Genomic DNA, 16561 nt, shown 5'->3' on the forward strand with positions numbered 1-16561 from the left:
TTTCGAAAAACAATTTGTCTTAACGACAGACGCAAGTACATTCGCAATTGGTGCTGTACTTTCACAGGACGGACACCCCATTTGTTACGCAAGTAGAACACTTTGCGATAGTGAAAAAAATTATTCAACCATTGAAAAAGAATTATTAGCAATAGTATGGGCATGTAAATATTTTCGACCATATTTGTATGGTAAACGTTTTAAATTACAGACAGATCACAAACCATTAATCTGGTTAAACAATTTGAAACAGGAAAACAGTAAGTTCACTAGATGGAAATTAGCTCTTAACGAGTATACATTTGATATTGAGTACATTAAGGGAAAAGAAAATAACGTTGCAGATTTTCTAAGTAGGCTACAAGTAAATGCTTTAGAAGACATGGATGTTGACGAAACAACTTGTGCAACTATTCATAGCGCAATTGTGGACACAGACGACCATATTTGGATAACAGAAAAACCAATAAATCTATCTAGAACTCAAATAATAATTTCTGAAAACAAAATAAAGGGGAACGATATTTTTGAAACAACAATTTTTAAAAATAGACGAATTTTCAGTTATGAGAATGTGATAGATGAAAATTTTGGTAAAATTTTAAGAAATTTAAGTTTAAAAAATTTTACAGTATATTGCCCGAACGAAACAAAATACATACAATTTCAAAGACATTTCATAAAAGAATTCGGAAACTCGAATATAAAGGCACTTAAAAGTAACATTCTTTTAGATGATATCCAGGATAAAGAAAAAGCCATCGAAATCATAGAAAAAGAACATTTAAGGCTTAATCATCGTGGCATAGACGAAAATTTTAAAGAATTGAAAGATAAAATTTATATTCCGAAGTTAAAACAATTAATTACCAGATTTATAAATAATTGTGAAACTTGTCAGTTAGCAAAACATGATAGACTTGAAGAGAAAATTAAATTCGAAAAAACAGAAATTCCAAATTCTACTAACACGGATATACACGGAGATTTATATTTAGCAGAAAAACAAATATTTTTTACTTTTATTGATAAATTTAGTAAACACTTGTTTGTAGTACCAGTAACGGACAGAAATAGTCAAACGTTTATTGAAACTTTAAATTATAGACATTCAATATTTGGAAAACCGAAAAAATATGTTTTTGACAACGAATTCAATAATTCATACATGCGGGAATATTTTAATAACGAAGAAATTAATGTACACTTTACATCACCACTAGTAAAAACGGGTAATGGTGATATAGAGAGAGTACACGGAACAATAAACGAACACTTAAGACTTTTAAAATCACAAAATAACAAAGAAACAATTACAAAAAGAATAATAAAATCAGTGCAATATTATAATAATAGTATTCATTCAACCACTAATAAAAAACCAATTGATTTTATCTCAAATAAAATAATGAATACAGACTTCGTAAAAATAAAAGAACAAATTGAAAATAAACAAAACACATCAATTAATAACCAAAATTTGAAAAGAAAAAATACACCAGAAATAAATAAAGAAGATATATTCATAAAAGCAGAAAAAATAAGGAAAAGTGATCCAAAATACAAAAAAATAAAAGTACAATTAAAGGATGGTAAAATATTAGATAAAAGAAGCAGACATGTACACCCACAAAGAGTTAAAAGAATACATAAATATACAAAATAATTAATAATTAATAATTTTTTAATTTATTTTTTACTTTCAGTTTTAATTTTACTTTTATCAACCATGGTTTTGGGTAACGATATAAGAATAACACAGCTTAATTACGATACAGGATACACAATTTTAAAGAAAGAAAAATTAGACGTAATAGAGGACTTTAACAAGGTATATCATATTATAGATTTAGCAGACTATGAAAATATAATAACAAAACTAAATATTGCAATAGAGAAATTCAATAACACATTTCTAAATAATAAATCAGCAAATAATTTATTATTCACATTAAATATAGCACGAAGTAAATTAACTTCAATCAAACCATTGAAAATTAGACAAAAAAGAGCATTAGCAAATATTGTAGGAAAAGGTTTAAATGTTTTATTTGGTACAATGGATGATGATGATAGACAAGAATTAAGTGAACATTTAAAAATAATTGAAGCAAATGACCACAAACTAATAAATGAACATAACAAACAAATTAATGTTAACTTAGAGCTACAACAAAATATTGAATTATTAACAGAAAAAATTAACGACAATATAAAAGTTTATAATTCGATGCTAAATAATATGAGTATAACACAGAAAAAAGATATAGAAGCGATAGAATTAATACACTTACAATTCGATATTAACTATCTAATTAATGAAATAGAGAAAATTCAAGATCTAATAGCATTTTCAAGAATAGGCATATTAGGAAGAAATATATTAACAAATAAAGAAATCTCAAAGTTTGGAATAGACAACAAAAAATTGAAATACATAAAAAGTAATGTGTTAGAAATAAAGAAAAATTTAATAGTAGTAATAATGATACCACAATTTTGCAAAGAAGAATATTTTGAAATTGAAATTTTACCAATTCCAAACAAATTTAATAAGGAAATAAATATTGATAAACAAAAATATATTACGAATACAGAACAAGTTTTTGATTATACAGATGAAATAATTTTTAAAGAAAAATTAAATCTAAGTAACAAATGTATTCAAAACATATTTAAAGGAAAATTCAATTTTTGTACAAGTAGAACAAATAATGAAACAATAATTAAAGAAATTGAAAAAGGAATTGTATTTACAAAAAATTTAGGAAAAACTAAAATAAAACACAATTGTAATAAAATGAGATACGAAATTCAAGGAAATAATTTAGTTGAATTTAAAAATTGTTCTATAGATATAGATGAAAATATTTTTGAAAATATTGATAATATATTTTACAATGTAGTAATTTTACCATTCTATGAAGAAATGAATGTCACATTAAATATAAATAACTTAGAAGAAATTCATTTAAAAAATATAGAAAACACAAGACAAATTAAAGAATTAAAATATAATCACAAAACAAATGTAAATTATTCTATTTCACTAACAGTTATAATTACAATTATATTAATAACATTACTAACAAAATATTGTATAAAATATAAGAATTTTTGTAAAAGACTGCAAGAGGAAAAATCTTCGATTCAAAATATTGAACTTCAGGAGCAGTTCAAGCCTAAGGAGGGGGGTGTTACACATTCAGCTACCACAGCTACTACAGCTACTACAGCCACTATATCCCCAGCAGTAGCAACAACAATCAACCCGATATTCCAGAGCTGATACATACGCACGAACATACAGACAACATAATTTCACAACGAACTGATAACATACGCATGAACTTATAGACGAACATAATGAGCTGATAAACAAATATAATTGGACACTCAGACAATAACATACGATCAGCCACTAAAGCGATAACACATCTGTATACATACTTAAATACTTACGCGATAGAATTTGACACTCTTTGAAAACTGACCTTTTCTAACTTCAAAGAAATCCGAACCAAAATTAATTGGACACTTCTTAAAAGTCAAATTACAAATATTTCATTTGATGCTCACCGACGATCAGCTTATCAGCTAAGTATAAAAGACAAGACGTGACAATAAATCAGCCCAGTCAGTCAGTTCAGTTCAACTCTACTATTTCATTTGTTCAACGAGCAGAACAATTCTCTAAAGACGAAAGCCTGGAATGAAGAATTAAGGACAACAAGGACAACAAAGACGACAACTAAAGCCAGGACTCCAGTTTAAGTATCCTTTCATAAAAAGCTTATTCAATTCCTTTTGCAGCTCTTAAATCCACGATTGTAATAAAAGAAAGAAAGAATATCTAGTCTTTTATTTTTAAATCAGGAATATAAAAAAAAAAGAAGATAGGTTATTGCAACGCAAAACCTATTATTATATGCTATAGAGGGCCGATATCGGTGTATTTTTTTGCAGAGAAAATGACAAAAATTGAAGAAATTAAAAGGCAAAAAGAAAAATCAATAATATTTAAACACAACGCATAGAGAAAATGCAAGACTCGTTAGTGTTTCTGAGGGCGCAGTTTTAAAAATAAGACAATCAATACCTCCTCTTTATGCAAAAAAAACGCCTGGACGAAAGCGAACTTTGAATGTTAAATAGAAAGTCGCATTGTGAGGCAGATAAAGTTTTATGTGCATGAAAATAAGGACCAAATCAGGCGCAATCTCTGCCATAGGGATGAAATAAATGTGACAAGTGAAGCTAACAGAAAGAAATTGCGGAAAAACGAATTCCACGGACGTGTCAAAGTAAAAAACCCACCATGTAATAAGACTCCCGATTTGCAAAAATATATAAAACCTACACCCAAATGACTGGATACAAAACATATGGTCATATGGGAAAAGATGGGCGGCAATGAATTTGGAGACAACCCTGTAAGCCTTTGACTAGCTGTATTGATCAACGAACGGTGAAGTTTCAAAGGAGTAATGTAATAATAAGGGGATGTATCAAGATGGAAAAGAGTTGCCGGACGAACGGATGCCAACTTATATGTTGATATCCTTTAACAAAATTTGTGCAGGAGCCTAGAGTTGTGAGGCAAGGACGACTTGAACGTCATCTTCCAGCAAAAAAAACTGATCCGAAAAATACTTCTCGTGTATTTGAAGTAGTCGAATAGACCTCTTAATCACCAGACCTCAACCCAATCGAGTACGCGTTGAGATCAAGCGATTTCTGATACGCCATCTTAACGACTTATGGCAGAAGACTCAAAATTACTGAAAAATATATACATATGCGAAGATTTCTGCAGGAAGGTGGACAAGTCCATGCCGAAAGAAAGAAGGCAGTAATCAAAGCAAAATGGGATTATATTAAATGTTAAGTAAAAAAATCGTCAACTGTTCACAAGGGTTTTTTGGTACCCAGATGAGATCAAATAGTTGACAAATTGTACATACATATGAATATATTTTATCGGTCTCCGACGTTTTCTTCTGAGTTTTCGGGGTATATATTGCGAGTTGGTAGCAAATATTTATTTAATTATTTATAGTATTTAACATTTAATACAAATAATATTTGATAACATTCTACGAAACTTTTTTATCAACACTGCTTAAAGAATGCTTAAGGAACAATTTTCCATGTAATATTTCAGAACGAACGTCAAAACTTTTGAGTTATAATTACAATAATTTTAATCTCCAAAAGTCTGAACAGGCTCTTATTCCCTTCAAAACTTTTAAGTCGATTGCAAAATGTTTTTGACGTGAGATATACAAGTATACACCGGTCCACGCAGCCGACATAAAATTTGTAAAATAACATGTATGTTGTTATTGTTTTTTCGGCAACAGAAGCTGATTCTGTTTCCACCGTTAATGCAAAGCGGTTTTTGCTAAATATACCAAAATTATTTGGGGAAAGTAAAATAATTTTTGTGAAATGCCGCTACAACAACAATAACAACGGCATTGTAATCACGTTTATTAACAGCTTAAGATAAATATGTTTGTGGATGTGTGCTTTATGGAACATAAAACATGTGAGTACGAATTATATTGTGTTTCACGCTGAGAGAGTAACAGAGCGCAGCGGCGCGATACAATAACTTTTCGTACATTCAGTGCCATTAATGTATGCGCGTATTGTAATTGACAAAACATGGCATTAGATGCCCCTTAAGTGTTTCAATACATTATGGGCTTGCATGCCAACGGTACTGCGCCATACTACCATTTTTGAAATTTATCAAACGGCGATAAGGCATATTGAGTAAACAACAACGCCAAATTGTGGAACACACGCAATACACAATTAATTTAGCATTTCGCCCGGCGATGACGGCGTTTTAGGCAGTAGGATAACAGCAAAACAAACGAAGAAGCTAAAGGTGTACGAAAAAAAAAACAATATTGCAACAGCAACAACAAACTATATATAAGTAAAGTATTTGTAAATATGAAAAACTGATAAGGAATTGGAAATTTTTATGGGTGCCGGTATGAGCTTATCTAACACATTTACACTGCACAATCTTAAAAACACTAAAATTTTCTTGCAAAAACATGTTTGTGTGTATAACAAAAAAGTGTCAGCGCCTTTCAAAGTCAACTAGTTCTAATTGCTTGCAATTATTTATTATGCTTGTTGCACTTTGCTCCAGCTAATACATATTTTGTGGGTTATTTTGTCGACTACTTACATGACTCGAACGGCTGCGCACAATATCAGGTGTTTGCGGCTCATCGAGCAGCACAGATGGTGAATCGGCAATGCCCAGGCCGCGCCGATAGCGTGTCAGCGCCTCCAACACCTCGTCAGTGGCGCGGTCGGAGATGGATGCCGCCAATGATTGTTCGATTTCACTGCAAGAAATAAAATTATTCAATAAATAATGGTTAAAACGCGCAAAATTTATATATATGTACATATAGTATAAACATAAGTAAATGCATAGCTTTAGCTGTATGCAAATAGTATATTCTACAGAAAAATCTTTATAATGTTTAAAAATGCAAACGTAATCACTTTCTTAGTGCCTCCCTATCAGTTTGCGCTTCCGTGTCATCTTGTCTCGGCACATTGGCAACATTTAGCTGTAGCGGAGCGTCCACAGTCAAGGCGTTTGGCCCCAACAACTTCTCGGTAGTGTGATCGTAACGCACTTTATAAAAATTCTCATCATCTTCTTCATCCGCTTCTTCTCTAAGCGTTCTATTTGGTATTTTGCTACTGCCACTGCGCGCTCCACAGCAACACCAACTACACCAACCGCGTCCCATTGGTTTCAAACAAATTTGTATTGCTATTTTGTTATTTTTATTTTGCACTTTCACTTTCGATTTGCAAGAACTTAATGTTTTCCTTATGCTGCACTACACGCGACCCAAGCGCCCCACCAGCTGTTCACCGCACTCTAACAGCTGTCGACGCTCCGTGTATAGCAGTGGCTCCTCTTGATCTGTTGAACGTTGTAGGCGCACTGAGCTAATGCTTAGCTTTGAGCACAACAACAGCGCCAGCTGCCAAGTCTTGAAACAGATTTACACTTTACTCTCCACTTTCAGTTAGAATTCTGCGAAGTTTTGTTTGCTGCCTCTGCTTGTTTTTTAGTGATGTTGTTTTGCGCGGACTCAGCTCTGCTTATTGATTTCCATATTGTCGGATATTTTTGATATCGCTATAAAATGAATCTCGAAGCCGCACTAAACGGGTTCACTATATAGCTTTTTTATTATTTATTTAGTGTTTTTTACATTCGCATTTCTTCAATTCATTTTCATATTTCTGTTTTACTCAGTTCGTTCGCAAATACAATACAGTATGCCGCTAATGTATAATCTTATCTATGAGTAAGCAATATACATAACAATGTGTATACACACACACTGACGCGACCAGCTCTAGGTAAGCACGGGTGACTTATTATCAAACTGAGACAGTGGGTTTTTGCTCTAAACTTACAACCCAAAAATGTTTAAATTATACCCTGAACGTTATATACTCTAAGAAGAAAACGTAACATCGCGGACTCTTTCAAGTGTATATACATATGTATAAATGATCAACCTGACGATCGGTTCACCCATTCCCGTCTGTTTGTCTGTCTGTATATACGTGAACTAGTCCCTCATTTTGAAATATTGAACTGAAATTCTGCACACGTCTTTTCTCCCAAAGAATCTGCTCATTTGGCGGGATTCACCGATATCGGACCACTATAGTATATTGTTTTCCATGGCAAGGCTACAATTAGCGAACCAATTTTGCAGATCGGACCGCTATAGTATATGTATTTTACTTGTATGTAAATTTTTATCTGTGAAGGGTATTACAGCTAAGGTAAACGTTTTTTTCTTGTTTTTGGCTTAATTTATGGTAACTGGTATCTATTTGCAGAATAATTAAATATAAAATTGACGAGATAAACAGAAAGCTTTTGAATCTTTTCTCATGGAAATTATCGTACTATTTTTAACAAATCCTCTATTCCGTTTTCTTTATATTAATTACGAAATAGTTGTGTTATAAACTCGTTTTTTCACAAAGTGCAAAATCAATGTTTATCGGAATATCTAAAAACAACGCTCTCCCGCTAAAAAGCTTGTCTCACTACGCGTAGCAGCTTCCAGTTCATACAGAGCGAGCTTTTCTACATTACTTAAACACAAAGCCTCTCACGGAAACAAGCGAAATAACAAAAACAACTTACCCCACTTTATTCATGATCTCACTGCCGGCATTATTCAGCAAACAACTCTGTAGAAAATCTTCCGGTATTTGTAGACGCTCACTCAGCGCTTTGCGCAAGTCTTGCACGACCATTTGACTGCCCAATGTTTTGGGACACTGCTCGACAGCCGTGCGCAGCATGGTCTCTAATGTTTCCTCCAGATAACCCTGTATGGTGTAGCTGAGATCACTGGCGATGCGTGTAAGCTTTATTTCCACCGGATGTGATTCACACCGCACAGCCTCCTGTAATTTTGGCATTAATTGTTTGCAGTTCTCGGCATCGTCGATCAGTCGCTGCACTGCCGACGAATCGCTACCCTTAGCCACCGAGATGTTATCTTGTGTTTCGGCCACGAGCTTATCGACCAGCTGGTGTGTTGAGGAGAGCATGAAACCATGTTGCAATCGGAATCCTTGTCCGTTGGCGCGCTTGAGTCCATTGCAGTTGCGCTGTAAAAGCTCTTGCATTTTGCGCATAATCGCATCGGTCTTCTCCGGGTGGTTTTTCATGTGTGGTGTGATGTCGAAGACCGGATATTGTATGGTGCGCATGCTGTGATTGTTTTCCAAAGCGTAGACGATGTCGCCGTAACCCTGCGGTGTTATGTTGTTCTTGTCCATGTAAATTGTGCGCAGCTTGTTGTTGATTTGCAGAGCTTTGGCGAGCAGGCGCGCACCGACGTCGCCCATGTAGTTGCCGCTAATGTCTGAAAAAATATAGAAACGGCATGAACAAAATGTGAAACTATTCGAGTTTTAGTATATATTTTTGGGTAAATTAGTTTCTTTTTTGATTTGCTGTCAATCAGGGTTATGAATTTTTTCAATTTTAAAATTTTTGTATAGAAAATTATATAGCGACTAAAAATTAAATTATAATTTTGTTTTCGGTATTAAAAATTAAATTTTACTGGTTTTTGGAATTGAGATTTTTATATTTTTCAATCCCGTATTTGGAATTAATTTTATTTTTCATTCTGAGTTTTGGGCTTAAAAGTTAGAAAATTATTTTTAAATAAAATTTTCGGGATTACTAAATAATCAAAATTCTTAATTCAAATGTTAATTCAATTAGTTTTAAGGCATTATTTGCAACCCTACTGTCTGTCACTTCAGAATTATAATAGAGAAGAGCTATAGTAATGGGAGCTATTCCTAATAGTAAAGTGGTAGAAAGAACGCAAGAATAAGAATGAGAAAACAAGATGCCCACCTAGTTTCTGCAAACTTTGATTACTGCCAAGTGCATTAATAAAGTCGTGTATATCATTCTTCAACTTATTTTCGGAGATCACCAACTCAGCCAATGGGAAATCGTCTTTTTGTATCAGATTCACGAGCGCGTCCATAACGGTGGGAATATGTTTCAATTTCATGCCGGTCAGGCTGCGTGTCATGTAAAGCGTACGTATTGAGGGATTTTTCGAAATCGCTGTTAAAACGGGAGCTAATTCGGCATCCAAATCTAGGAAAAATAAAATAATTAAAAAATTGTTACGAACACAATTTAAAGTAGAGTAAATTATAGAAATATAAATGACACTCAGTGGAGGCCAAAAAATAGGCACGACAGTGTATTTTGATATCTAAGCATAAGCAATCACAAAACTTCCTAAATTATGAAGCTAATTTAAACTTGTATAACATTATATTAGATAAATATATAATTTGGATGATGATCTATATATTCATATATAATTTAATGAAATTAAACTCCCAAATCTTGTAAACTAAATTCATAAAAATTTTTTTGGCCTCCATACATATTTACATATTTTTTAATATTCGAGTTCGTGAACTTACTATTGTCACTTATATCTAAACTTTGTAAAACTCGTACACCATGTATGCATGATTCCAAAACATGCGCGCCCTGGGCACCTAACGTATTGCTACTTAAATCTAAATACAGCCCAGCTGTGGACTCATTGCAGGCTAAACCGAGCAGTAAGTTTCTGTAAAACAAAGAATTTCATTGATTTAGTGAGATAATATAAAATTCTAAGCGCGAAGCTCATACAATTTCAAAACATTACTTTATTTTTATGAAATTATTATTACTTTGTATGCAATAAATATAATTTATATTATTATATATTATTTTATTATTATTCATTTTCTATTGTGACTGATTTTTATCATTTTTACATTTTATACCGGTCTATTTAACTAATTTGTTTTTTTTTTTTCATAACATTAACTCTGCACTTACTTGAGCGCTTCCATTGGCAGTTTACAACCGGCAATATTTAAATGTTTTAAACTCAATGTGCTCGTGAAGAATTGCTTAAACGATGGCGGTATCTCTTTGCCTTTTTTTGTGCTAAAAGAATTGTGTGAAACATTTAAGTGAGCTAAATGCGTTGCACAACCGCGTAAAAGGGCACCAAATAACTGTAAATGTAGATATTAATTAAATATTTTTAATGAATTTGTTTTTTGTTTGAAAAGTACTTACATTCTCCAAGGTTATATCAGTCGATGAGAGATCCAAATGTTCCAAAACATTCGGCTGTGCAAGAAAATTATGTAAATTCTTGAAATAAACAAGAAAAAATTATTAATTTTATGGGTCTAAACCACAAAACCATATAAAAATTTGTTTGCACTTACTGTTATGTCGTCCTTGAGACTATTGCCACTTAAATCTAAATGTGTGAGTGAATTGGAAATGCTTTGATTCAGCGACAAAGAATGCGACATCTGATTCACGCCCTTCGATGTTAGACCGCAATGAGCGAGCGCCAGCTTGCAAAGACCTTTCGAAACCTTGGCAATGGGGCCGGCCAAGTGAATAGCACCTAGGGAGAGAATACATTATAAAGAGTGCACTTTTCTGAAATTAAGTTATTGAGCAGCAAAAAAAGCAGAGCGAGCATTTATGTATATATTCCAGAAATGAAATAAAATTGCAGTTACACCTCAATTAAAATTATATTTTTGCAATAACGGTTTTATGCAACATGCTATATACAAGTATATATAAAGCTTAATAAAGTTCATATTCGAAGGAAGAAACACTTGCACTCGTGGTCACGCAAAAAATGTAAGAAAGTATAGTGGTAAGGTTTGCGTGGCCACGAGTGTTATTATAAACATTCATACAAATTTAAGAAAGCTTTATACTGAGCGCCTTTGCTTTTTATATGTTGTTTATAGATATATCACATCAATATATTTATGTTATTATTTATATATACATATGTATACACTGCTAGTACTAGGTTAGACACAACAATTTTTGGATCCTATTTAGCAACAGATATCTTTTAGTTGGCCAAAAAAATTTTCCCACCAAAGTTCGAAACTTGTTCCAAAAAAATCATTTTAGGCAAAACTGGAAAAAGCTATTGTTTTGAGCTTACTGCCACATCAAAAAATAGACTTCCCTCCACTCAAAATGAATCCAAATATTGTCAAACAAAAGCGCCCGAACAGTTGATAAATATTTAAAAGATCCAAAAGACATATGGAAAAAAATTTTAAGAGGCGAAAAAGTACCAACTTTCCGAGCGGTACGTAAAATTATTAGAATAGCTCCACATCTACTGCTATCGCGTTTATGGGACAATTAATATAATTTTTAGTGATCAGAATATAAGCCGGGAGCACTTTAAAACAATGTTGAGAGTCAGTTTTTTTATTAAATGAACTCTGCGTAGCTTTCTCATTTTTCAAGCAATTCTAAAGTAAAGATGCATTAATTGCGGCAATGAAATTAGCAATGGAGAGAGATTTCGCTGCCTACAAGCACTCCCTCCACCACTCAATGAATAAATTAAGTTTCTAAAAAATTTTTTTTTTGTTATTTATTTGTTTAAGTAAAAGTCACTAGAAAACAGTAAAAAAAATTATTTTCCTTCCAAAAAAAATTAATTACTTAAAATACGTCTAAAAATTGTCTTATTTTAAGTTACTCTAAGTAAGTGCTGCAAATATTATTTTTTTTAATTCTTAAGTATTTTCTGCGAAGTGTCATTGGACAACCAAGGTTTTTGTGTATAAATTTTTATTTAATTGAATGCAAAATAAAATGTATCAACTGAATACTAATGCAAGTACGGATGCGCCTAACCTATTGACGAGGAGTGTATAGCATAAACGTAAAAGATGCGCTGAGTATACTGCAATTCCCAAAATGGAATGAATCAGACGTAAACATTATTTGGAACTAAACAGGTGCTTATTATTCAGCTGGGATTCGAATTTATAACCAAAGACAGGAAGCTATAATAATTTTTAGAGTTTGTTGTTGCTGTATCGGTATAGTATGATGCTGAGTAATAAATATAATACATACACAATGCAATAAATAGAAATAATGGAAATGTTCTTATGGCATGCGATTATTATTTTTCAGTAAAATTTTAATTAAAACAGTTGTCGAATTTAAATAAAATATTTAAGTATAAAGCAGTTGTTCCATAAACGAGTATACATATATTTTCTTCAAAGCTGTAAATTTCGCATATTCGAGTGTCCGAATTATTCACATTTAAGAAATCAAATTCGCTAAGCAATGAAAATCAAATTCGTGTAACGTTTTTTTAAACATTTAACTATACATCATCAACTGTACACAAAACAAAAAATCAAACCTTGCACAATTTTTCCAAGTAGGGCGCACAATGAGCTTGCTCCTACATTACAAAAGTGGAAGAGTGGTAATTTAAATTGGATTACATTGGATTTAAAGGGTCGCTGGTCACATATAGTTGTACACATGTACTTTATAAGGGTTTTTGTTGGATGAAAGTGGGTATTAAATGCAAGTATGTATGTATGTGTCTATGTACAACTGTTTAGTATTTTTTCATTCTTAGTAGTGAGTAGTGGGTATTAATTAGTTAGTTTTATGCAGAGGGCGTTTTTAAATTGTGTTTACTTTTGTGGTGCGTGTCAGGTGTTAATGACCTACATGCATTTGAACTGAAGAATTTGTTTTTTTTTTTAATGATGTGTGTATTATATGTCGCTATGTGTGTTTATCACATAACATTCAGTTTACATACCTTTATCCTCAATTAAATTATGACTCAAATCGATCGTACGTATTGCGGGATTGTTGTTTGTGATCACAGATACAGCTAATTTATGCAGAAAATCCGATCTGTTAGTAAAAAAAAACCAAAAAAAATCAGTATGTAATAGATCTTGGACATATACGGGCGACTGCAGGCCATACCTTAAACCTAACGCCTCCAAATGCAGCTCCTCCAGCCACATTGAACGCTTGAGCACGTGTAGAATGCGCTCCAAAGTCTCATTGGAGAGGCGCATATGTGATGCTTTTAGACCGCGAAAAAATGTGTTATACTCCAATGCGGACACAATGGCCATTAAGTCTCTGCAACAACAACAATTAAGATATAATTATAGAATAGACTAGTTGTATTCCTCATAATAAAATATTTTGTTGCCGTACTTTGGTTCCAAATGATCGAAATCACGTAAATTCAGCACGCGTGTATCATGGGATAAATAAATCGTATCGATATCCCAAGCGACTTCCTCTCTGCAAAGTAAAATGTGGCATATTTTAATTTATGTTAGTCGTTTGTAGAGTTTTGTTTGAACCACCTGTAGGGCACGCCATGGAAATCACACATGCAAGCATATTGTGTGCTGAAACCACCGCAAGGGCCAACGCTGCGTGGGTCTGTGGGACGAAACTCCTCGGAGAAAACAACCTCACGTTCGGGCGGTTGAATATCGATCTGCAAAGAAAGAACAACATATTTACATTATAATTAATTTATTAATTATACATAAACTAGGGAAATGAGTAAAAGATCTTAAATATATTAAAATATTAAAAGGGCTACGCAGAATCCTGTTCAGAAACTAAGTACTCGCAGCAAAGGCATCTCATGGAAGGTCGAAAAAAAACGCTATCTTAATAATATTGAACCGAACTAGGTCGGACTATTATAAATATGAAGCGGAATTCACTAGGCATGTGAAGAGGTAGCTAATGGTATGCAGCGACTGCTGACTGTACATGTGTTGAGAATATCAATATCTTGTCTGGAAATCTGCATCTCTTGGAGGATGGAGCCATGTGTAGAAGTTCACGCCAGTGAGGAAAGTTCTTTGAGCGCCATTCACTTGGGAGCAGCCACAAGCAATGATGGTATGGCTGAGACAGCTCACGACTTCGGATATCTCCTGAGTAGTCAAAAAACATCCGTTTGAAGACAAGCTAAAGTGAGAAGGCGAACTGTTCTTTCCAAGGGTTGCGCGTTGGGTTTGGGACCCGCCACGTAAAAAATACTCCCAAGGAAAAGAAAAAAGCAGCCTCCGTTGTTGTAAACTCGTCTATAACCACACAGACGGTGTCTACGCCAACAAAGGAGAAGAAGAAGTCTGGATATGCAGGAGTTCAGTTTGCTACTACACGAGTTTTTGTTCTCTTTCGTTGCCATTCACCAGCAGGAAGTCTATAAAGGTATTAATGGTTTCACTGTGATCGCGGCCGTAGTTGTTGAAATTCGCTAACGTATGGCATAATGATACGATTTCGAATCCTGCAAGCGATTCCACTACAAACAGTTAACTACAATGGTAATTTTTGCGAAAACATTTTAAGAGAAACTGTTTGAAGGCGTGTTCGCTATATCCCTTAGTTAGAAGCAAGCAGGTCTCACCGTGAAGATATTTTTCCACGGACATCAAGAAGCATTCTGTAATTGTTCGAAGTGGGGTTGTCCGAAGTGGGGTTTCCGGCAGTTTCGTTTTTTTCTCAGGTGTACACTACCAGATCCAGGTGAACATATTTAAGCGGCGTAATTTAGTAGACCCGACTGTATCAGGTTAAACTCCTTCCCCAGCTTCGTTCTGGATACTGCATCAGCTTAAACTCCTACTTATCTAGAATAGACCCCGACATATCCAATATATGTCCTACATGCAATGAGTCTCCGCATGACCTGGCCACCTCTTTGCATGCCCCACCAACCCCACTCATCTAACACCCCTCTCCCTTTGGTCCCTCCCCGTCGAAACAGCACGTTTCTTGGGCCTTCTGTTAGATGACGTCGACGATAACTTAGCTAATCCTTACTATTCTAAAGGGGACTAAATACCCGCTAGAACAACAATATCAATGGACCCGACCGGCACATTACGGCTTTGTACTTGGATCGTAATCTTGTGTGGAAAGAAGGAGTGCAGTCAAAGAAGGTTAAAATCCGGTAAGTACTCGTTCAGTTAGTAAATAACGTTGCTATGATATCGAAGCTTGTGAACGCCTAGCAGCGTTTACCTTCAAAAACATGTCATCATTTCCAGAGAAGATAGTGTAAGATGGTAGTTTGAATAATTCGGCGCTTCTTGCATGTATGCCACACTATTCGGAGTTGCGTTCGACTTAGATCTTTAATAGTATACAAAAGGCCGGAGTAATAGGGTTACTGTTGTATATCTGAAATTTTGTTGGGCGCCGAGGTCAATTAGAAGTATGGAAAAATGCCACTTTTCGTTGTTGAAGAAGAGTTAAATGGGATGCTAATACTTAAAATTTACCAAACATGCTACATATCAATGGAAATATTCTCATTTGGCGACTCTGAACAACAATGCAATTTGTAAACGAGAAGAGGGCGCAGCACTTTGGGACACACAAATGTACATATCTGGGACGGCACGTAATTTGGAAGTGTCTAAGTAGCACAACACTTTTCCACTTGGCACAACTTTGTTAATATTATCAGCGTGTTTCTAAAGCGAATGAATGGGCCGGCACAAATAAAGTTTTCGCAACTAACTGATTGGCTTTCCTGAACACTGAAAGTAGAACGCTATTGAATGGCGGCATATATAATTTCATACATTTCCGGCTAATGAAGCGCTGCTGCACTGCTGGCAATGCAACCGATCTGTGCTTGTGGGTGTATTGTAGTACGAACAGTGTTTGTGTGTGTGTGTACCTTTGAGAGAAGATAAGAAAAATACATCCCAAGCGTCTGTCAATTCTTAACTACTCGCCGGCAAATATCGCTGGGTGAATGTGCTTATTAGAATGTGCTTGGCATCAACTTTTCGAAAGCCAATATGGCACAGACTTACAGGAATACAAATCCATATATGTATGTATAAGAAATGTTAGATGGATGTAAGTACATATGTACATACGCGTGTAAACACATCTCCCGCCATCGGGGCAGACAAACTTTGCTTAGTTTGAGTTTTTATTTAAGTGTAGCTTTGTTTTCGTCAGTCAAGTTGGCGCGACTTGATGCTACATCTATAACACATATGTATATACGAACATCCTTACATATATGTGTGAATATATTTATATTCGCGTTTGTGCACA

At 34.0% G+C, this 16561-nt stretch overlaps 1 protein-coding gene across 4 annotated transcripts in view; it reads right to left on the reverse strand.

The window, feature by feature from the left end:
* LOC105223053 (F-actin-uncapping protein LRRC16A) overlaps nt 1-16561 on the reverse strand; it is a 103533-nt gene that overhangs the window by 10853 nt on the left and 76119 nt on the right. For 2 of the 4 annotated variants that reach the window (XM_049450790.1, XM_049450788.1), the window contains exons 6-17: nt 13825-13961; nt 13670-13759; nt 13430-13591; nt 13257-13354; nt 12843-12884; nt 10858-11045; nt 10703-10780; nt 10457-10638; nt 10048-10199; nt 9458-9709; nt 8222-8951; nt 6212-6374 (exon numbers count right to left, since the gene is read on the reverse strand). In XM_049450790.1, the coding sequence (XP_049306747.1) occupies nt 6212-6374; nt 8222-8951; nt 9458-9709; nt 10048-10199; nt 10457-10638; nt 10703-10780; nt 10858-11045; nt 12843-12884; nt 13257-13354; nt 13430-13591; nt 13670-13759; nt 13825-13961 (2274 nt within the window). The remainder of the gene's footprint in view (nt 1-6211; nt 6375-8221; nt 8952-9457; nt 9710-10047; nt 10200-10456; nt 10639-10702; nt 10781-10857; nt 11046-12842; nt 12885-13256; nt 13355-13429; nt 13592-13669; nt 13760-13824; nt 13962-16561) is intronic. The other 2 variants (XM_011200655.4, XM_011200654.4) reach the window with 1 other exon arrangement.

This window comes from Bactrocera dorsalis, chromosome 3 (assembly GCF_023373825.1).
Source record: "Bactrocera dorsalis isolate Fly_Bdor chromosome 3, ASM2337382v1, whole genome shotgun sequence".
Lineage (NCBI taxonomy): Eukaryota > Metazoa > Arthropoda > Insecta > Diptera > Tephritidae > Bactrocera > Bactrocera dorsalis.